Source organism: Oncorhynchus gorbuscha, linkage group LG21 (assembly GCF_021184085.1).
Source record: "Oncorhynchus gorbuscha isolate QuinsamMale2020 ecotype Even-year linkage group LG21, OgorEven_v1.0, whole genome shotgun sequence".
NCBI lineage: Eukaryota > Metazoa > Chordata > Actinopteri > Salmoniformes > Salmonidae > Oncorhynchus > Oncorhynchus gorbuscha.
The window spans coordinates 8,485,895-8,508,534 of record NC_060193.1 but is presented as its reverse complement, the minus strand read 5'-3'; the positions used below and the strand labels follow the sequence as shown (position 1 = coordinate 8,508,534).

The 22,640-nt window shown below is 43.2% G+C and overlaps 1 protein-coding gene across 2 annotated transcripts in view; it reads right to left on the bottom strand.

Annotated features, from left to right (window-relative positions):
* Nucleotides 1-719: 719 nt before the first annotated feature.
* Nucleotides 720-22,640, bottom strand: part of dok1b (docking protein 1b) — a 40,472-nt gene continuing 18,551 nt past the window's right edge. The window contains exons 2-7 of one of the 2 annotated variants that reach the window (XM_046318794.1): nucleotides 22,637-22,640; nucleotides 17,866-18,036; nucleotides 12,497-12,590; nucleotides 11,052-11,224; nucleotides 2,963-3,404; nucleotides 720-2,671 (exon numbers count right to left, since the gene is read on the bottom strand). The exon at nucleotides 22,637-22,640 is cut by the window's right edge and continues 122 nt beyond it. In XM_046318794.1, the coding sequence (XP_046174750.1) occupies nucleotides 1,731-2,671; nucleotides 2,963-3,404; nucleotides 11,052-11,224; nucleotides 12,497-12,590; nucleotides 17,866-18,036; nucleotides 22,637-22,640 (1,825 nt within the window). In that variant the 3' untranslated portion in view covers nucleotides 720-1,730. The remainder of the gene's footprint in view (nucleotides 2,672-2,962; nucleotides 3,405-11,051; nucleotides 11,225-12,496; nucleotides 12,591-17,865; nucleotides 18,037-22,636) is intronic. The other variant, XM_046318796.1, reaches the window with a different exon arrangement.

Here is a 22,640-nt window from a genome sequence, read left to right as displayed (position 1 = left end):
GAGAAAAAAAGGGATTTAAAAAAAAACTAACTAAATTGACGGGAATGAAAGAATGCTGGCTAAATTAACATAGTGTCTGGTTGGCTGTTATAGGCCTTTTCCTGTCTGTCTCTCTCTTCCCTCTGTCACCCTTTCTTTATCCTCTTTCTTCCACATACCTTCTCGTTCTCTCTTTTCCTCACTCATCACCTCACACAAACACTTTCTCTGACTTTTTAAAAATGTTTTATTTTCTCACCATTTTCTCTCTCAAACTTTCCTGTCTTTCTCTTCTCTCTTTCCCTCCAGCTCCTGCTCCTTTACCTCGCGATTATATTTTAGATACACCCCCCCCCATCTTTCTGAATCCCTGGTCTGTCCATCACTTTGCCCTCCTCTCTCAACCCTATACAGACCCACATACGCACAGTTTAACCTGTAGTTTCGAAACGAGGGAGCAGACATAAAAACTTCTGTCTTCCTCATTAAACTCTGGTTCAACTCGTTACAAAACACACTCCGGTCCAATCCAAAGGTCACATCTGTCAAAGAAATCAAAAATATTCCCCTCGAGTCTTATCTGACTATTCTATAGGGATAGTCCACACACACGCACACGCACACGCAGCTATTTTGAGTTTCTTTTGACCAATAGGTTTTATAATTCAGCAGCCAACAACTGTTCAATCTGTGACACTGTAGTTGGAATGAATTTTGCTTTAGATGGAAAACACTAAATATAGGTAAAAAAATTTCTCAGATTTTTATTAATAGAATTTTTATCATATTTACAACACAGCACAGCTGTTTTTGACACACAGAAAGAAAGAAAAAAAACCACACACACCTGCATTACATGTTTAGTAGCTGGAGATAGGTACAACATTGAACAAAGGGTGCCCTATTCCCTATGAAGTGCACTACTTTTGACCAGGGCCCATAGGACTCTAGTCAAAAGTAATGCACCAAATAGGGAACATAGTGCCACTTGGGACACAGACAAAACAATCACATGTTGTGTCCATTGAGGTCCCAATTCTGAAAGTCCCCCATTTCACGAGTTCTCGATCTCCAACAGTTGAGTCTCCATAGTTTAGACGTGATGATGAAAAAAATAACAATCACAGTTTTTTTTGCTCTAAAATGTCTGTTTGAAGGTTACAGATTATGATGAGTGATTAGCATCATATCAGTTTACAAAGCAGAAACATGTTATAGTCTTTCCAGTAAGTGCATAGTCAACATTGACACAGCCACACACACACACGTCTCCCGCTGACACGCAGAACACTCAACTTGCTGCAACCACATAAGTATTTCCCACTTCTGAGTGTGCGTCCCAAATATGTGTCCTATTCTCTATGAAGTACACTCTTTTTAACCAGGGTCTATAGGGTCCTGGTTCAAAGTAGTGCACTATATTAGGGAATAGGGTGCTCTTTGGGACACAACCTGTGTCTCTGTCTGCTTAGCCACAGAGGTTTCTGTTGGCCAACTGTTGTGTTTGACCAAAACATTCCACACACACGTCCCATGTCCTCTTGGTTAGCTTTGCTTGCAACCATGGTATGGTACACGTCTTCCCTGAACTACATGTCCCAAGATGCAACAGGAGAAGATCGCGATCAAGCCACCACTTTTTAATCTGCCTGGTCGTGTTCAAAATGGAGTCCCAGGTTGTCCTCACTGTTTCAGTCCGTTTTCTTCCATTTGGTGCCTCATGAATACAACCATCCAGTCCTGTTTGGGGCTTAAATGTCTCCCAGATTGTCATAGATGATATCAGGGGATCGCAGGCCGGTGTGGGGGTACCAGGGATTGGGAGGGGGCTTGTGTCTTGACACTTTACTGTAGAGCTCTGTGTGCCTACCTTCCCCTCCTCCTTCCCCACCTACACCCCTGGCCCGGTCTCCCCCTCCCCCAACTACACCCCAGGCCCCTCCTTCGCTACTGTTATTATTGTTCAGGTTAGTTGGACCTCCAGGCCCAGCCTTCCCCAGGGGCAGAGGCACGGGATCCTTCCGAGGAAGAGCAGCCTTTTTGGGCTTGGGGGTTGTAGCAGGCTTGGGTGGCCACTTGGAGCCCCCTGGTCCTCTGATGACAAGGGGAGGCTGTGGTTGTTTTCCATAGGAGGGGACTGCGTAGTTGTCTGTAGGCAGATTGTAGAGCCCCTCGTGGAGCTGAGGAGGAGGGCTGTCTTTACCCAAAACACCACCTCCTGCTCGCCCCTCTGGTTCATCATAGATGTGTTCGGCGTCGGTGAGTGACGTTGACGATGCTCCTTCCGCCTGACCCCCGAGAGAACGCATGTTCCCCCCTCCTCCTCTCCCCCCTCCTCCTCTCCCTCCTCTCCCTCTCCCTCCTCCTCCTTCCTCCACCCCCATAACACCCATCTTCTGTATCAGATCCAAACTGATTCGATCATAGAGGTCCGAATAGAGAGGGTCGGGCTGGTTGTTGCCGTGGTTACGACCCCCAATCCCGGTGACCCCTCCCTCGTCGCCGAGGGGTCGGAGTCGAGGGATGGGGATTGGAAGGTTTAGGGAGTTGGGGGTCTGTGTCTTGATTGTATCCACAGGGTCAGAATAGAGACAGTCGCCGGAGGAGAGAGAGGAGAGACGGACTGAGTCAGCGGGTTCAGAGTACACACTCCCCTGTTCCTCTTGAGACGAGGTCGCTCCGACTCCTTTACCTAAGACAACAAATATAGTAACAAATATAATAATCATCAGCATGTACACACAGTCACGAAAAAAAGACAACAATCAAAGTATTTAAAACAAAGAGAGAAAACATCAAACGTTTACAATCAAATCACAACTTCCTCCTACTTACATTTACATACATTTACATTTAAGTCATTTAGCAGACGCTCTTATCCAGAGCGTACAATAATACATCTAATTTTAGGCACTTTTCAAAACCCCCAGTCACATTAAAATGAGTATGATTCTAAAAGTACACTAAACATGATGAGACTAACCTCCTCGAGGCATGGGTGAGCGCGGGGGCGTCCCCCCCATTCCTATCACCAACGGCGGTGGCTCTGGTAGACTCCTGCCTTTTTGGTTCTGATTTTGGCTCTTCCCTCCATCTCCCTCCCTCCTCCCGAACACTCCATCGGCTGATCCGGGCTTACTCCCTCCGGAACTGGAATCCCCATCCAGATCCCGGTTACTGGTGTTGCCGTCGACTACCAGGCCACCTCCCGTTGCCACGGAGCTGCGTTGCTGAATGAGGGCAAGGCCAGGGTCGGATTCCAGGCTGCTAAAATGGTAGCTGGAGTGGCACTCCTCGGCCAGGGCTTTCTGTGATTGGATGGCCTGCTCCACGATGAAGAAGATCTCGTTACCCTGTTTGGTCTCGAAGTTGAAGTTCCCCGGACCAGAATCGCAGCGCCGCCCTGCCTCGAACGAAAACATCACCTGAAAACAAAAGAAACAAACAAACAAACATTATACAACATAATCTACATTCTATAGGTCAGATAGCGTCCCCTGGAGTGAGGGACAAACAAGCTTTCATTTGATGATAAAATGTATAATAACTTAGTGTTATTGTCTCTAGTCTGTGAAATGTTATTGTGAAATTGATACGATTCATAAGACAAGACATCAGGCCGTATAAACAAAACAGCAGCTGACAACAACACCCATCTCCTAAAAAACATCTCTAAAGCCAATGACTGAAAGAAAGCAAGTCACCATCACGGTTATGAAGTAAAAACCCACAGGTCAAATACAAATATTTTGCAGATGTTATTGCGGGTGAAGCGAAATGCATGTGTTTCTTGCTCCAACAGCGCAGTAGTATCTAACAATTCACAACAATACTCACACATCTAAAAGTAAAATAATGAAATTAAGAAATATATTAAAAAATTAGGACGAGCAATGTAGGAGTGGCATTGACTAAAATGCAGTAGTATATAATACAGTATATACATATGACATGAGTAAAGCAGCATGTAAACATTATTAAAGTGACCAGTGTTCCATTATTAAAGTGACCAGTGTTCCATTATTAAAGTGACCAGTGTTCCATTATTAAAGTGACCAGTGTTCCATTATTAAAGTGACCAGTGTTCCATTATTAAAGTGACCAGTGTTCCATTATTAAAGTGACCAGTGTTCCATTATTAAAGTGACCAGTGTTCCATTATTAAAGTGACCAGTGTTCCATTATTAAAGTGACCAGTGTTCCATTATTAAAGTGACCAGTGTTCCATTATTAAAGTGACCAGTGTTCCATTATTAAAGTGACCAGTGTTCCATTATTAAAGTGACCAGTGTTCCATTATTAAAGTGACCAGTGTTCCATTATTAAAGTGACCAGTGTTCCATTATTAAAGTGACCATGGCTATGTACATAGGGCAGCAGCCTCTAAGGTGCAGGGTTGAGTAACCGGGTGGTTACCGGCTAGTGATGGCTATTTAACAGTCTTGATGGCTTTGAGATAGATGTTTTTCAGTCCCAGCTTTGATGCACATGTACTGACCTCGCCTGGATGATAGCGGGGTGAACAGGCAGTGGCTCGGGTGGTTGTTGTAGTGGTAATAGGAATAACCCCAAGTAGTGGCAATAGTAATAACCCCAGGCAGTGGTAATAGTAATAACCCCAGGCAGTGGTAATAGTAATAACCCCAGGCAGTGGTAATAGTAATAACCCCAGGTAGTGGCAATAGTAATAACCCCAGGTGGTGGTAATAGTAATAACCCCAGGTAGTGGTAATAGTAATAACCCCAGGTAGTGGTAATAGTAATAACCCCAGGTAGTGGTAATAGTAATAACCTCAGGTAGTGGTAATAGTAATAACCTCAGGTAGTGGTAATAGTAATAACCCCAGGTGGTGGTAATAGTAATAACCCAGGTAGTGGTAATTGTAATAGGCAGTGGTAATAGTAATAACCCCAGGTAGTGGTAATAGTAATAACCCCAGGTAGTGGTAATAGTAATAACCCCAGGTAGTGGTAATATTAATAGGTAGTGGTAATAGGAATAATAATGTAATATATATGTATATATATATGCCATTTAGCAGACGCTTTTATCCAAAGCGACTTACAGTCATGTGTGCATACATTCTACGTATGGGTGGTCCCGGGGATCGAACCCACTACCCTGGCGTTACAAGCGCCATGCTCTACCAACTGAGCTACAGAAGGACCACAGGTAGTGGTAATATTAATAGGTAGTGGTAATAGTAATAACCCCAGGTAGTGGTAATATTAATAGGTAGTGGTAATAGTAATAACCCCAGGTAGTGGTAATAGGAATAACCCCAGGTAGTGGTAATATTAATAGGTAGTGGTAATAGGAATAACCCCAGGTAGTGGTAATAGTAATAACCCCAGGTGGTGGTAATCGTAATAACCCCAGGTGGTGGTAATATTAATAGGTAGTGGTAATAGTAATAACCCCAGGTAGTGGTAATATTAATAGGTAGTGGTAATAGTAATAACCCCAGGTAGTGGTAATAGTAATAACCCCAGGTAGTGGTAATAGTAATAACCCCAGGTAGTGGTAATAGTAATAACCCCAGGTAGTGGTAATAGTAATAACCCCAGGTAGTGGTAATAGTAATAGGTAGTGGTAATAGTAATAACCCCAGGTAGTGGTAATAGTAATAGGTAGTGGTAATAGTAATAACCCCAGGTAGTGGTAATAGTAATAGGTAGTGGTAATAGTAATAACCCCAGGTGGTGGTAATAGTAATAACCCCAGGTAGTGGTAATAGTAATAACCCCAGGTAGTGGTAATAGTAATAACCCCAGGTAGTGGTAATAGTAATAGGTAGTGGTGATAGTAATAACCCCAGGTAGTGGTGATAGTAATAACCCCAGGTAGTGGTAATAGTAATAACCCCAGGTAGTGGTAATAGTAATAACCCCAGGTAGTGGCAATAGTAATAACCCAGGTAGTGGTAATAGTAATAACCCCAGGCAGTGGTAATAGTAATAATCCCAGGTAGTGGTAATAGTAATAACCCCATGTAGTGGTAATAGTAATAACCCCAGGTGGTGGTAATAGTAATAACCCCAGGTAGTGGTAATAGTAATAACCCCAGGTAGTGGTAATAGTAATAGGTAGTGGTAATAGTAATAACCCCAGGTAGTGGTAATAGTAATAACCCCAGGTGGTGGTAATAGTAATAACCCCAGGTAATAGTAATAGGTAGTGGTAATAGTAATAACCCCAGGTAGTGGTAATAGTAATAACCACGGGTAGTGGTAATAGTAATAACCCCAGGTAGTGGTAATAGTAATAACCCCAGGTAGTGGTAATAGTAATAACCCAGGTAGTGGTAATAGTAATAACCCCAGGCAGTGGTAATAGTAATAACCCCAGGTAGTGGTAATAGTAATAACCCCAGGTAGTGGTAATAGTAATAACCCCAGGTGGTGGTAATAGTAATAACCCCAGGTAGTGGTAATAGTAATAGGTAGTGGTAATAGTAATAACCCCAGGTAGTGGTAATAGTAATAACCCCAGGTGGTGGTAATAGTAATAACCCCAGGTAGTGGTAATAGTAATAGGTAGTGGTAATAGTAATAACCCCAGGTAGTGGTAATAGTAATAACCACGGGTAGTGGTAATAGTAATAACCCCAGGTAGTGGTAATAGTAATAACCTCAGGTAGTGGTAATAGTAATAACCTCAGGTAGTGGTAATAGGAATAGGTAGTGGTAATAGTAATAACCCCAGGTAGTGGTAATAGTAATAACCCCAGGTGGTGGTAATAGTAATAACCCCAGGTGGTGGTAATAGTAATAACCCCAGGTGGTGGTAATAGTAATAACCCCAGGTGGTGGTAATAGTAATAACCCCAGGTGGTGGTAATAGTAATAACCCCAGGTAGTGGTAATAGTAATAGGTAGTGGTAATAGTAATAACCCCAGGTAGTGGTAATAGTAATAGGTAGTGGTAATAGTAATAACCCCAGGTAGTGGTAATAGTAATAACCCCAGGTAGTGGTAATAGTAATAACCCCAGGTAGTGGTAATTGTAATAGGTAGTGGTAATAGTAATAACCCCAGGTGGTGGTAATAGTAATAACCCCAGGTAGTGGTAATAGGAATAGGTAGTTGTAATAGTAATAACCCCAGGCAGTGGTAATAGTAATAACCCCAGGCAGTGGTAATAGTAATAACCCCAGGCAGTGGTAATAGTAATAACCCCAGGCAGTGGTAATAGTAATAACCCCAGGTAGTGGTAATAGTAATAACCCCAAGTAGTGGCAATAGTAATAACCCCAGGCAGTGGTAATAGTAATAACCCCAGGTAGTGGTAATAGTAATAGGTAGTGGTAATGGTAATAGTAATAGGTAGTGGTAATAGTAATAACTCCAGGTAGTGGTAATAGTAATAACCCCAGGTAGTGGTAATTGTAATAGGTAGTGGTAATAGTAATAACCCCAGGTGGTGGTAATAGTAATAACCCCAGGTAGTGGTAATAGGAATAGGTAGTGGTAATAGTAATAACCCCAGGTAGTGGTAATAGTAATAACCCCAGGTGGTGGTAATAGTAATAACCCCAGGCAGTGGTAATAGTAATAACCCCAGGTAGTGGTAATAGTAATAACCCCAAGTAGTGGCAATAGTAATAACCCCAGGCAGTGGTAATAGTAATAAGCAGTGGTAATAGTAATAACCCCAGGCAGTGGTAATAGTAATAAGTAGTGGTAATAGTAATAAGTAGTGGTAATAGTAATAACTCCAGGGGGTGGTAATAGTAATAAGTAGTGGTATTAGTAATAACCCCAGGTAGCTGTATCTGTTTTAAAACCATAGACCTTACTTAGCACCCCGCTCTCTGGGCGCATTCCAGTGGATCACTTTTGTCAATTCGGTGTACATCGTTGGTCACCACCTTCCAAAATGTGTTGTATTATGGGCTTTATATATATATATATATATATATATATATATATATATATATATATAAAAATAGACAAATTCAGGTCATACTTTCTCTCATATTTACAGTTTGAGTGTGCGATTTAGGGGTTGGAAACATGTTTATTTCAACAAAACTGTGTATAAACGACGGCGACGCACATGTTTCACTGCAAAAAATGACATCTAAGCTTAAATATCTTGCATTGATAAAATGACTTTTTAAATGTTTTACTTTGTATCCCTCATTTAGTTGGGTATCCTTTACATGAAATCAATCTGATTTTTATATGAATATAGGTTTGCTAAAGTGCCAGAATTCAGCAAACCCTGTGTCACTTCTAGGAAGATGTGAACCCACTTCATCCCAACATTTCTCCAGGTTTTCACCATCATTGTAAAGCCCTAGTTATTGTGTTGCTTTGACAAAGTCCAAAGTTCCGAAGATTATTATTTACTTTATTTAATTAGGGATTAAATTTACGTCTTTAACTCATTTTCAGGTCAACCATGTTACATGAACTGACCTCTCGTTTTAATATGGTGAAACTACTCAATTAAAAATAAATAAAATAACCACTGAACATCTAATATTCAAATCATAGAGTAAAAGCAGGTGAGAAAAACACGTCCAACCTGTTATGCATAGACAGACAGGCTAGAAATGAATTCACAATGACAAAAAAAAAGGATGAAGCTTCCATTCAATTGCAACTTCCTGTTGCACACAACAAGCTTCCATTCCCCCTTTAACAAGGGGATTTAAGGCTCATTTAAGAAGAAATCGTTAACCCTCTTACGGTCAACCCTGTTACTTTATTTTGCACTTGACTATAGTTTAAAAAAATATATATTAAAAAAAACGTACCTCTTAAGACGGGAAAACATGTTTTTTATGAAGTTGAACATGCTTTTTATGACAGAATGTTAAAATGAGTGTGTGCGTGCGTTCGGCATCCATACACCTGTGTGTCAGAGGTTCCGATAGCCAATAATGGCAGGCTTTTGGTCAGTATAAAAAAATAATAATGAAAAAAGTAGATAAATAAAATTGTTACCGGCCAAATTGACCGGGTGAAAAAAAAAAAGAATATGTTAGGCAGGCTGTCAGACGCTAATGTCCCACCTATCCCAGAGAGGTTTTAAACAGTGGATTCAGGGATCAAGTGGAGCTGGAGCTGGAGCTGGGCCTGGTTTAAGCTGGATGCCACTATAGACGTGAAAAGGAACACCACACACTTTCCCTCGTTCAATACTAAACAGGGGTTGTCCCAGGTGTCCTCTCTGACTGAAAGAGACCATCTATGCCAACAAAGGGTATCTTGCTCTGCTGGCACATTGTAGAACAAATGTCCACAGGCAGAAAGTGTACAATGTAATAATGTGCAGTGTTGCCCAGAGATATTGCTTTTGTTGTGTTCAACTTGACAGTAACACTTGTGGTGTGAGTGAGGGGGAATTATAACATTTTTTTTTACTCTGAACGTTATTTTTGCACACATGTGGGGCGGCAGCGTAGCTTAGTGGTTAGAGCGTTGGACTAGTAACCGGAAGGTTGCAAGTTCAAACCCCCGAGCTGACAAGGTACAAATCTGTCATTCTGCCCCTGAACAGGCAGTTAACCCACTGTTCCCAGGCCGTCATTGTAAATAAGAATTTGTTCTTAACTGACTTGCCTAGTTAAATAAAGGTTAAAAAAACAAAAACAATGTAGCCTTGTGCACTTGATTGATGTCTACTGTAGTGGCCACTATAATGGAACAAAAATACAATGCCTGTTTGTTTCATTATATTTCTACTTTAAGATGTTGTTTTCCCAAGTGCAATATTTATGTGAGGTCACAAGCATTCTATTATAAAGGCTGTCATGGTAACAAGCATTCTGTTATAAAGGCTGTCATGGTAACAAGCATTCTGTTATAAAGGCTGTCATGGTAACGAGCATTCTGTTATAAAGGCTGTCATGGTAACGAGCATTCTGTTATAAAGGCTGCCATGGTAACGAGCATTCTGTTATAAAGGCTGTCATGGTAACGAGCATTCTGTTATAAAGGCTGTCATGGTAACGAGCATTATGTTATAAAGGCTGTCATGGCTAACTGCAATAGTAGTGTATTGTTTTTTTCTCAAGACATGAGTGTCATTTGCAGTAAAGTCTAGGCAACAAATAACATTGGATTGCTTTCTTTACATGTTTTAGCTGTGAGTCAGGTTCACATCCACCACTTTTAATTTCACACACAGAGACTGATCATGTAGATCATCCTCATCGGTGTTGTTTACTTAGTTAAAACCTGCATTTAGCAGGGATTTATTACATGTTTCAGTGCAACAACAAAACAGTGAGGGGACTGAGGAGCTGAGTGGATTCTGGAGAGGGACACAGCTATAGGCTATCTTCACCACAGACTCCTCCTCAACATTTTAAATGATACTCAAGACACATTATCTTCACATATTTGAGATGTTTTTTCACTGCCAGCAGCAACTCAATAATCAGCTAGTTGTTTTGTCACGTGCTGCCTGTGAAAGGACTTCCTCATATGCCATTTTATCTCCTGTTACATTGGTTTTCACTTGAACTTTCTTTCATTCATTGTCCAGAAGCCAAAAGCACAATCCTAGTCATATTTGCGACCAATCCTAGTTGTTGCATCTTCAGATTCATCGTCTTTCTACGTTTCGAAAGGAGATGTTAATCTCTGTCATATAATGCTGGCATCAGGTGCTCTGTTTAGAATGGTGATTTCTCACAAATTGTATTTTGGCAAATGTTTGAAAATGACGTTTTATTGGCTGCTCCATTACAGGAGTTGTAGGTTCTGTTAATATGAATTACCATAATCTACATGTGATTTGTGTCATTCTGAGCACCGTGGTTGGGACCTCCCTAATAGGTTACTCACCCAATGTATATGGGTCTGGTGCATTTCTCAAATGACTGGGAAATTAAAATCTTCCTGGTCACGTTGTCGGGCGCCACATTTTCCTAACGGAAAAAGCTGGTGTGTGTGTGTGTGTGTGTGTGTGTGTGTGTGTGTGTGTGTGTGTGTGTGTGTGTGTGTGTGTGTGTGTGTGTGTGTGTGTGTGTGTGTGTGTGTGTGTGTGTGTGTGTGTGTGTGTGTGTGTGTGTGTGTGTGTGTGTGTGTGTGTGTGTGTGTGTGTATAAACCCACCTTGTCACGTCCATATCTCCTCAGTAGTTTGTAGGGCCAGATCAGTAGACTGCTCTTGGTCCTGGACTCCTTCAGTATAAGACTGTCATTGTCAGCCTTCAGCCAGTAGGTTCCCAACAGACCACAACGCTCTGAGGCCTCGGTCCTCTGCACACTTACCCAGAACTCATTCACTGTAGAGGGGGAGAGAGAGAGGGGTAAGGGACAAATCCATAAATCGAACCTTCATTTGAGAGAGAGAGAGAGACAGAGAGACAGAGACAGAGAGAGAGAGACAGAGAGAAAGGGGGACAGAGAGAAAGGGGGACAGAGAGAGAGAAAGGGGGACAGAGAGAGAGAAAGGGGGACAGAGAGAGAGAAAGGGGGACAGAGAGAGAGAGAGAGACACAGCGAGAGAGAGAGAGGGACAGATAGAGACAGAGAGAGAAAGGGGGACAGAGAGACAGAGAGAGAGGGAGGGAGAGAGAGAGAGACACAGCGAGAGAGAGAGAGAGGGACAGAGAGAGAGAGAGGGACAGAGAGAGACAGAGAGGGACAGAGAGAGAGGGAGGGAGAGAGAGAGAGACACAGCGAGAGAGAGAGAGGGACAGAGAGAGAGAGAGAGGGACAGAGAGAGAGAGAGAGGGACAGAGAGAGACAGAGAGACAGAGAGAGAAAGGGGGACAGAGAGAGAGAGAGTGTGTTTTCTCCAGTTGTTTTCCCCAGTAGTCTCCACTTTCCTCTAGAGACAGTGATGAACCCAATGCCAGGGACTAGTCTACAAAGAACACAGACTGAGAAAGCAGGAGTGTCGTTCAGAAGACTTGCCTTCCACACTATTTTCACAATCTGTTTAGCAATTTAAATGTAAAGGGAAGTTAGAAGTAGAATTAAACCATTCTAGATTCAAATAAAACTGCAGGTCTTGTGGTTTAAAATGTGTGTTCTTTTTTTAACCCTTGGCCTTTTCGTTTGTCAGTCAGCCTTGAACAGAAAGTGACAGTTTGTTGCATCACCATAGCGATGAACGCTGTACAACCCTGCTTTTCCCTCAACAGAACTTTAAGACTTCCATTCTCCATATTTTTCTTCTTCGTTTTTTGTCTGTATACTGCAATTCAGCTTTTAGCTGGGAACATTTACAAGACAGTCTAATTAATAATTATAATAATAATAAAACCTTGAAATGCTGTACCTTCCCCCAGCTTGTCCATATAAATATATGTCAACAGACAGACTCACTGTACAGTGTCTGTGAAAGGGAGGGGCTGTGTTGACCATTTGGGACACTGAGGTGATTTGATTAAGAAAGCTAATCCGGTCTCCACAGAGTCTTGTTGATATGAACGTTGCTAAGAAATGATTAGTCCATAACCACTGTTTGTGGAAGAAGTGTGGCTCAATCCACTCACAAAACTCACGGGGTATTAGTGGCTGTGTGTGTGTGTATGTGTGTGTGTATTTACCCTCTTCTCGGCTGGAATAGATGAGATTCTCAGCCATCTGTAGATTAGTCTTTCCGTTAGAGTCAGACACGCTACTGCTGCTACCACTAACCCCCTGAGAGAGAGAGAGAGAGAGAGAGAGAGAGAGAGAGAGAGAGAGAGAGAGAGAGAGAGAGAGAGAGAGAGAGAGAGAGAGAGAGAGAGAGAGAGAGAGAGAGAGAGAAAAGAGTGCGGGGGAGAAAGAGAGGGGGCGAGAGAAATTATTAATTGATTCAGTTAATGCTATAATTCAGATTCACATAAGAATCGTACTTTTCCACACATTTTACAACCTTACAGAGAGAGACAGAGGGAGAAAGAGAGAGACAGAGGGAGGGAGGGAGACAGAGGGAGGGAGGGAGGGAGGGAGAGAGAGACAGAGGGAGGAAGGGAGAGAGAGAGAGACAGACAGAGAGGGAGAGCGAGAAAGGGAGAGACAGAGAGAGGGCGAGAGGGAGGGTGGAGAGACAGATAGAGAGGGAGAGAGAGACAGAGGGAGGGAGAGAGAGAAACACTGAGTGAGCAAATCTAGTATCGAAGAGTATCTTCCCTTTTCTCCTTCTCAGTAGAGGTGAACATCTCTAACTGATATTCAGCCTACACCCTATACTCAAAGGGCTGGAAGCGTTACAATGCTAGAAGGCTAAACGGCTAGAAGATTAGAAGGCTAGACAGCTAAAAGGCTAGAAGATTAGAAGGCTAGACAGCTAAAAGGCTAGCCGGCTAGAAGATTAGAAGGCTAGACAGCTAAAAGGCTAGACGGCTAGACAGCTAAAAGGCTAGCCAGCTAGAAGATTAGAAGGCTAGACGGCTAGAAGATTAAAAGGCTAGAAGGTTAGACAAATAAAAGGCTAGAGGGCTAGAAGATTAAAAGGCTAGAAGGCTAGACGGCTAAAAGGCTAGACGGCTAAAAGGCTAGACGGCTAAAAGGCTAGAATATTAAAAGGCTAGACGGCTAAAAGGCTAGAATATTAAAAGGCTAGAATATTAAAAGGCTAGACTGCTAGAAGACTAAAAGGCTAGAAGATTAAAATGCTAAAAGTCTAGAAGGCTAGACGACTAGAAGATTAGAAGGCTAGAAGATTAAAAGACTAGACAGCTAAAAGGCTAGACAGCTAGAAGGCTAGACAGCTAGAAGGCTAGACAGCTAGAAGGCTAGACGGCGAAAAGGCTAGACGGCGAAAAGGCTAGACGGCGAAAAGGCTAGACAGCGAAAAGGCTAGACAGCGAAAAGGCTAGACGGCGAAAAGGCTAGACGGCGAAAAGGCTAGACCGCTAGACGGCTAGAATATTAAAAGGCTAGACGGCTAGAAGGTTAGACAGCTAAAAGGCTACACAGCTAAAAGATTAATAGGCTAGACAGCTAAAAGGCTAGACGGCTAGAAGGCTAGACGGCTAAAAGGCTAGACGGCTAGACGGCTAAAGGGCTAGACGGCTAAAAGGCTAGACGGCTAAAAGGCTAGACGGCTAGAAGGCTAGAAGGCTAGACGGCTAGAAGGCTAGACGGCTAGAAGGCTAGACGGCTAAAAGGCTAGACGGCTAAAAGGCTAGACCGCTAAAAGGCTAGACCGCTAGAAGGCTAGACCGCTAGAAGGCTAGAATATTAAAAGGCTAGACGGCCAGAAGGTTAGACAGCTAAAAGGCTAGACAGCTAAAAGATTAAAAGGCTAGACAGCTGGAAGGCTAGACAGCTAAAAGGCTAGACGGCTAAAAGGCTAGAAGGCTAGACAGCTAAAATATTAAAAGGCTAGACAGCTAAAAGGCTAGACAGCTAAAAGGCTAGACGGCTAAAAGGCTAGACGGCTAAAAGGCTAGACGGCTAGACGGCTAAAAGGCTAGAAGATTAAAAGGCTAGAATATTAAAAGGCTAGAAGATTAAAAGGTTAGAAGATTAAAAGGCTAAACAGCTAAAAGATTAAAAGGCTAGACAGCTAAAAGGCTAGACGGCTAAAAGGCTAGACGGCTAAAAGGCTAGACAGCTAAAAGGCTAGACAGCTAAAAGATTAAAAGGCTAGAATATTAAAAGGCTAGAATATTAAAAGGCTAGAATATTAAAAGGCTAGAAGGCTAGAATATTAAAAGGCTAGAATATTAAAAGGCTAGAATATTAAAAGGCTAGAATATTAAAAGGCTAGAATATTAAAAGGCTAGACGATTAAAAGGCTAGACGATTAAAAGGCTAGACGGCTAAAAGGCTAGACGGCTAAAAGGCTAGAATATTAAAAGGCTAGAATATTAAAAGGCTAGAATATTAAAAGGCTAGAATATTAAAAGGCTAGACGGCTAAAAGGCTAGAATATTAAAAGGTTAGACTGCTAGAAGGTTAGACAGCTAAAAGGCTAGGCAGCTAAAAGATTAAAAGGCTAGACGGCTAGAAGATTAAAAGGCTAGAAGGTTAGACAAATAAAAGGCTAGAGGGCTAGAAGATTAAAAGGCTAGAAGGCTAGACGGCTAAAAGGCTAGACGGCTAAAAGGCTAGACGGCTAAAAGGCTAGAATATTAAAAGGCTAGACGGCTAAAAGGCTAGAATATTAAAAGGCTAGAATATTAAAAGGCTAGACTGCTAGAAGACTAAAAGGCTAGAAGATTAAAATGCTAAAAGTCTAGAAGGCTAGACGACTAGAAGATTAGAAGGCTAGAAGATTAAAAGACTAGACAGCTAAAAGGCTAGACAGCTAGAAGGCTAGACGGCGAAAAGGCTAGACGGCGAAAAGGCTAGACGGCGAAAAGGCTAGACGGCGAAAAGGCTAGACGGCGAAAAGGCTAGACAGCGAAAAGGCTAGACAGCGAAAAGGCTAGACGGCGAAAAGGCTAGACGGCGAAAAGGCTAGACGGCGAAAAGGCTAGACCGCTAGACGGCTAGAATATTAAAAGGCTAGACGGCTAGAAGGTTAGACAGCTAAAAGGCTACACAGCTAAAAGATTAATAGGCTAGACAGCTAAAAGGCTAGACGGCTAGAAGGCTAGACGGCTAAAAGGCTAGACGGCTAAAAGGCTAGACGGCTAAAAGGCTAGACGGCTAGAAGGCTAGACGGCTAGAAGGCTAGACGGCTAGAAGGCTAGAAGGCTAGACGGCTAGAAGGCTAGACGGCTAAAAGGCTAGACGGCTAAAAGGCTAGACCGCTAGAAGGCTAGACCGCTAGAAGGCTAGACCGCTAGAAGGCTAGAATATTAAAAGGCTAGACGGCCAGAAGGTTAGACAGCTAAAAGGCTAGACAGCTAAAAGATTAAAAGGCTAGACAGCTGGAAGGCTAGACAGCTAAAAGGCTAGACGGCTAAAAGGCTAGAAGGCTAGACAGCTAAAATATTAAAAGGCTAGACAGCTAAAAGGCTAGACAGCTAAAAGGCTAGACGGCTAAAAGGCTAGACGGCTAAAAGGCTAGACGGCTAAAAGGCTAGACGGCTAAAAGGCTAGACGGCTAGACGGCTAAAAGGCTAGAAGATTAAAAGGCTAGAATATTAAAAGGCTAGAAGATTAAAAGGTTAGAAGATTAAAAGGCTAAACAGCTAAAAGATTAAAAGGCTAGACAGCTAGAAGGCTAGACAGCTAAAAGGCTAGACGGCTAAAAGGCTAGACAGCTAAAAGGCTAGACAGCTAAAAGATTAAAAGGCTAGAATATTAAAAGGCTAGAAGGCTAGAATATTAAAAGGCTAGAAGGCTAGAATATTAAAAGGCTAGAATATTAAAAGGCTAGAATATTAAAAGGCTAGAATATTAAAAGGCTAGACGATTAAAAGGCTAGACGATTAAAAGGCTAGACGGCTAAAAGGCTAGACGGCTAAAAGGCTAGAATATTAAAAGGCTAGAATATTAAAAGGCTAGAATATTAAAAGGCTAGAATATTAAAAGGCTAGACGGCTAAAAGGCTAGACGGCTAAAAGGCTAGAATATTAAAAGGTTAGACGGCTAGAAGGTTAGACAGCTAAAAGGCTAGGCAGCTAAAAGATTAAAAGGCTAGACAGCTAGAAGGCTAGACGGCTAAAAGGCTAGACGGCTAAAAGGCTAGACGGCTAGAAGGCTAGACAGCTAAAATATTAAAAGGCTAGACAGCTAAAAGGCTAGACGGCTAAAAGGCTAGAATATTAAAAGGTTAGACGGCTAGAAGGTTAGACAGCTAAAAGGCTAGGCAGCTAAAAGATTAAAAGGCTAGACAGCTAGAAGGCTAGACGGCTAAAAGGCTAGACAGCTAAAAGGCTAGACGGCTAAAAGTCTAGACAGCTAAAAGATTAAAAGGCTAGAATATTAAAAGGCTAGAATATTAAAAGGCTAGAATATTAAAAGGCTAGAAGGCTAGAATATTAAAAGGCTAGAATATTAAAAGGCTAGAATATTAAAAGGCTAGAATATTAAAAGGCTAGAATATTAAAAGGCTAGAAGATTAAAAGGTTAGAAGATTAAAAGGCTAGACGGCTAGAAGGCTAGTCGGCTAAAAGGCTAGACGGCTAAAAGGCTAGACGGCTAAAAGGCTAGACGGCTAAAAGGCTAGACGGCTAGAAGGTTAGACAGCTAAAAGGCTAGGCAGCTAAAAGATTAAAAGGCTAGACAGCTAGAAGGCTAGACGGCTAAAAGGCTAGACGGCTAAAAGGCTTGACGGCTAAAAGGCTAGACGGCTAAAAGGCTAGACGGCTAAAAGGCTAGACGGCTAAAAGGTTAGACGGCTAGAAGGTTAGACAGCTAAAAGGCTAGGCAGCTAAAAGATTAAAAGGCTAGACAGCTAGAAGGCTAGACGGCTAAAAGGCTAGAAGGCTAGACAGCTAAAAGGCTAGAAGATTAAAAGGCTAGAAGATTAAAAGGCTAGAAGATTAAAAGGCTAGAAGATTAAAAGGCTAGAAGATTAAAAGGTTAGAAGATTAAAAGGCTAGACAGCTAAAAGGCTAGACAGCTAAAAGGCTAGACGGCTAAAAGGCTAGACGGCTAAAAGGCTAGACGGCTAAAAGGCTAGACCGCTAAAAGGCTAGACGGCTAAAAGGCTAGACGGCTAAAAGGCTAGACGGCTAATAGATTAGAAGGCTAAAAGGCTAGACAGCTAAAAGTCTAGACGGCTAGAAGATTATAATGCTAGAATATTAAAAGGCTAGACAGCTAAAAGTCTAGACGGCTAGAAGATTATAATGCTAGAATATTAAAAGGCTAGACGGCTAAACGGCTAGAAGGCTAAACGGCTAGAAGGCTAAACGGCTAGAAGGCTAAACGGCTAGACAGCTAGAAGACCTAAGGAAGTTCCCTCAGTATCTGGTACTGAAAACCCACATAGCACAGAAACAGAGGGAGTGAGACAGAGAGAAAGAAAGACAGAGAGAAATAATGAGGGAGAGAGAGAGAGCGAGAGAGGTGTTTCTTCACTCCATACCCCAAAGGCGATCTCACACATCTTCTCCACCCACTCTGTGCTGACGTTTCTCTCTGCGGCGAGCACATGAGTCTTGTCGTTGGTTTCCACACAAAAGGCAGACATATTGTCTTTGGGACAGGCTTCAGTGAGGGCAGGGAGGATAGAGATACAATCTGATAGACGGATAACCTGAGGAGGAGAGAGAGGGACAGAGCAGTAGAGGGGAGAGAGAGATAGAGATGATTATTCATTTTATATTGTCTTGGGACAGAAAAATTAATTCTTATTTTTGAACTTTCAACCCAACCCCTCAAGCCCCTCCCCCCTACCACATTTTCCCATTGATCCGGGGATTTGAACCAACAACTAGGGCTGGGAGATATAGCCTAAAAATCATATCTACAGTTTTTCAAACATATGGGTGATTCAAGACACATATCTAAATAAACGTTGTATAGTTAAAAGACCAAATACACTGCATTTCAATCAGTCAGCAATAATCTTATGAATTCCGGGCTTGTGAAGATAAACCGAGGTTAAATATAAGCCTTCCACAATCATAATTATTTTATCTGTCTTTCTGCCCCTGAACAGGCAGTTAACCCACTGTTCCTAGACCAGTTAACCCACTGTTCCTAGGCCGTCATTGAAAATAAGAATTTGTTCTTAACTGACTTGCCTAGTTTAAATAAAAGTAAAATAAAAATATTTTAAAAAATATCAAAGTTTTTTTTGTTGTTGCAATAATCACTGATTTGGCTTTCAAGTCTGTTTTATAAAAATGCCCTGTTTGTTACAGATGTAACCAGAACCATGCAAAATGCACATTCACTAATAATGACCAACTTCTGGTAGCAGCCATTATAGAACATTAACACAGTTCTCGGTCAAGCACAAGCCCACGTGCTAGTGAGTAGCTAATGTTTATATTTCAAGTTTAGGCAAGTTGGATCTATTTGCTAGCTAACGAGGTTGAACAGTCTAATCATTATGAACACCCCATTCTGTCCTCTCCACTGTTTGAACAGCAGGCTAGCCTGTCCACTCTGTTCAGATGTTGAAATCAAGTGGCCAAACATTATTTCTCACAAGGAGAACAGGTTATATAATTGTGTATTGTGCTTATTTCACGTGTATAAAACACAGACTAGACAGCTGGTCCAACAGTGTTGGACTGAAACGTGGTTACCCCAGTGCCGCTCGCTACAAACTGAGCATTCATTTTCCAAAATCAATGTTCATTGATACTCTCGTTTTACTAGTGTCTGTCTCAATTGGAGTAGTTGAGACATAAAAACAGTATTGTTATCTTCTCCTCTGTTACAGTGAAATACTGTCTGCATGTGTTTTGGTGTCCGTATGACCCATTCTGTTGGACCAAACCACGAATGCAAATAGCGAGTTGATGTGATCCCCTCTCAACACTGTCTAGGTATCCCCTTTCCCCTCTCAACACTGTCTAGGTATCCCCTTTCCCCTCTCAACACTGACTAGGTATCCCCTTTCAACACCTAGGTATCCCCTTTCAACACTGTCTAGGTATCCCCTTTCCCCCCCTCTCAACACTGTCTAGGTATCCCCTTTCCCCTCTCAACACTGTCTAGGTATCCCCTTTCCCCTCTCAACACTGTCTAGGTATCCCCTTTCCCCTCTCAACACTGTCTAGGTATCCCCTTTCCCCTCTCAACACTGTCTAGGTATCCCCTTTCCCCTCTCAACACTGACTAGGTATCCCCTTTCCCCTCTCCTCAACACTGTCTAGGTATCCCCTTTCCCCTCTCCTCAACACTGTCTAGGTATCCCCTTTCCTCAACACTGTCTAGGTATCCCCTTTCCTCAACACTGTCTAGGTATCCCCTTTCCCCTCTCCTCAACACTGTCTAGGTATCCCCTTTCCCCTCTCAACACTGTCTAGGTATCAACACTGTCTAGGTATCCCCTTTCCCCTCTCAACACTGTATCCCCTTTCCCCTCTCAACACTGTCTAGGTATCCCCTTTCCCCTCTCAACACTGTCTAGGTATCCCCTTTCCCCTCAACACTGTCTAGGTATCCCCTTTCCCCTCAACACTCAACACTGTCTAGGTATCCCCTTTCCCCTCTCAACACTGTCTAGGTATCCCCTTTTCCCTCAACACTGTCTAGGTATCCCTTTCCCTCCCTCAACACCTTTCCCCTTTCTCAACACTGTCTAGGTATCCCTTTCCCCTCTCAACACTGACTAGGTATCCCCTTTCCCCTCTCAACACTGTCTAGGTATCCCCTTTCCCCTCTCCTCAACACTGTCTAGGTATCCCCTTTCCCCTCTCAACACTGTCTAGGTATCCCCTTTCCCTCAACACTGTCTAGGTATCCCCTTTCCCCAACACTGTCTAGGTATCCCCTTTCCCCAACACTGTCTAGGTATCCCCTTTCCCCTCAACACTGTCTAGGTATCCCCTTTCCCCAACACTGTCTAGGTATCCCCTTTCCCCAACACTGTCTAGGTTTCTGCCTTTTTCAACCCAACACTGTCTAGGTCCCCAACATCCCCTTTCCCCAACACTGTCTAGGTATCCCCTTTCCCCAACACTGTCTAGGTATCCCCTTTCCCTCAACACTGTCAACACTAGGTATCCCCTTTCCCCAACACTGTCTAGGTATCCCCTTTCCCTCAACACTGTCTAGGTATCAACACCTTTCCCCTCAACACTGTCTAGGTATCCCTTTCCCCCCTTTCCCTCAACACTGTCTAGGTATCCCCTTCCCCCCCTGTCAACACTGTCTAGGTATCCCCTTAACACTGTCTAGGTATCCCCTTTCCCCTCAACACTGTCTAGGTATCCCCTTTCCCCTCTCCTCAACACTGTCTAGGTATCCCCTTTCCCCTCAACACTGTCTAGGTATCCCCTTTCCCTCAACACTGTCTAGGTATCCCTCCCTTTCCCTTTCCCTCAACACTGTCTAGGTATCCCCTCCCCTTCCCCTCTAGGTATCCCCTTTCCCTCAACACTGTCTAGGTATCCTCTCCTCAACACTGTCTAGGTATCCCCTTTCCTCAACACTGTCTAGGTATCCCCCTCAACACTGTCTAGGTATCCCCTTTCCTCAACACCTCAACACTAGGTATCTCCCTCAACACTGTCTAGGTATCCCCTTTCCCCTCAACACTGTCTAGGTATCCCCTTTCCCCTCAACACTGTCTAGGTATCCCCTTTCCCTCAACACTGTCTAGGTATCCCCTTTCCCCTCAACACTGTCTAGGTATCCCCTTTCCCCTCAACACTGTCTAGGTATCCCCTTTCCCTCAACACTTTCCCCTTTCCCCTCAACACTGTCTAGGTATCCCCTTTCCCCTCAACACTGTCTTTCCCCTTTCCCTCAACACTGTCTAGGTATCCCCTTTCCCCTCAACACTGTCTAGGTATCCCCTTTCAACACTGTCTAGGGTATCCCCTTTCCCCTCAACACTGTCTAGGTATCCCCTTTCCCCTCAACACTGTCTAGGTATCCCCTTTCCCTCAACACTGTCTAGGTATCCCCTTTCAACACTGTCTAGGTATCCCCTTTCCTCAACACTGTCTAGGTATCCCCTTTCAACACCTAGGTATCTTTCCCCTCAACACTGTCTAGGTATCCCCTTTCCCCTCAACACTCTAGGTATCCCCTTTCCCCTCAACACTGTCTAGGTATCCTGTCTAGGTATCCCCTTTCCCTCAACACTGTATCCCTTTCCCCTCAACACTGTCTAGGTATCCCCTTTCAACACTGTCTAGGTATCCCTTTCCCTCAACACTGTCTAGGTATCCCCTTTCAACCCTCTCCTCAACACTGTCTAGGTATCCCCTTTTTCAACACTGTCTAGGTATCCCCTTTCCCTCAACACTGTCTAGGTATCCCTTTCAACACCCTCCCCTCCTCAACACTGTCTAGGTATCCCCTTTCCCCTCAACACTGTCTAGGTATCAACACCTTTCCCCCCTCAACACTGTATCCCCTTTCCCCTCAACACTAGGTATCCCCTTTCCCCTCAACACTGTCTAGGTATCAACACCCCTTTCCCTCAACACTGTCTAGGTATCCCCTTTCTAGGTATCCCCCTCAACACTGTCTAGGTATCCCCTTTCTCCTCAACACTGTCTAGGTATCCCCTTTCCCTCCCTCTTTCCTCAACACTGTTGTTCTAGGTATCCCTTTCCCCTCTCCTCAACTTTGTTGGCGTGAGAGGCAGGGGGAGGGGCTTGGTGTGTGTGTGTGTGTGTGTGTGTGTGTGTGTGTGTGTGTGTGTGTGTGTGTGTGTGTGTGTGTGTGTGTGTGTGTGTGTGTGTGTGTGTGTGTGTGTGTGTGTGTGTGTGTGTGTGTGTGTGTAAACCATATAGGAAGAGGCAAAGCAAACCTCTCACCTATATCTGTCCAAAATAGGACCAATGTGTTTCTATGGGCTTATATTGGACCTAAACTTGTTTCCTGCCTTTGGGACAATGACTCTCATTGTTAGGACGGAGACGTGCATCTCTTCATTATATCCAGATCTCTGGTGTAAATGGGACACAGCACAGAAGGAGACGACCAAAAAGACAACATGAGAACAAGCGGAATTAAGCGCTCAGAAAAACAAAAAGTAACAAAACCTTGATTCTTGCGATAAAGACATTTGGAATATCGCGCAAAACCGTAAATTGAAATGAATCTAATTAATTCGATATATCGCCCAGCCCTACGTCCAACCAAGGATTTGAACCTACAACCCTCTTCTCCAATCAGGGATTTGAACCTACAACCCTCTTGTCCAATCAGGGATTTGAACCTACCTTC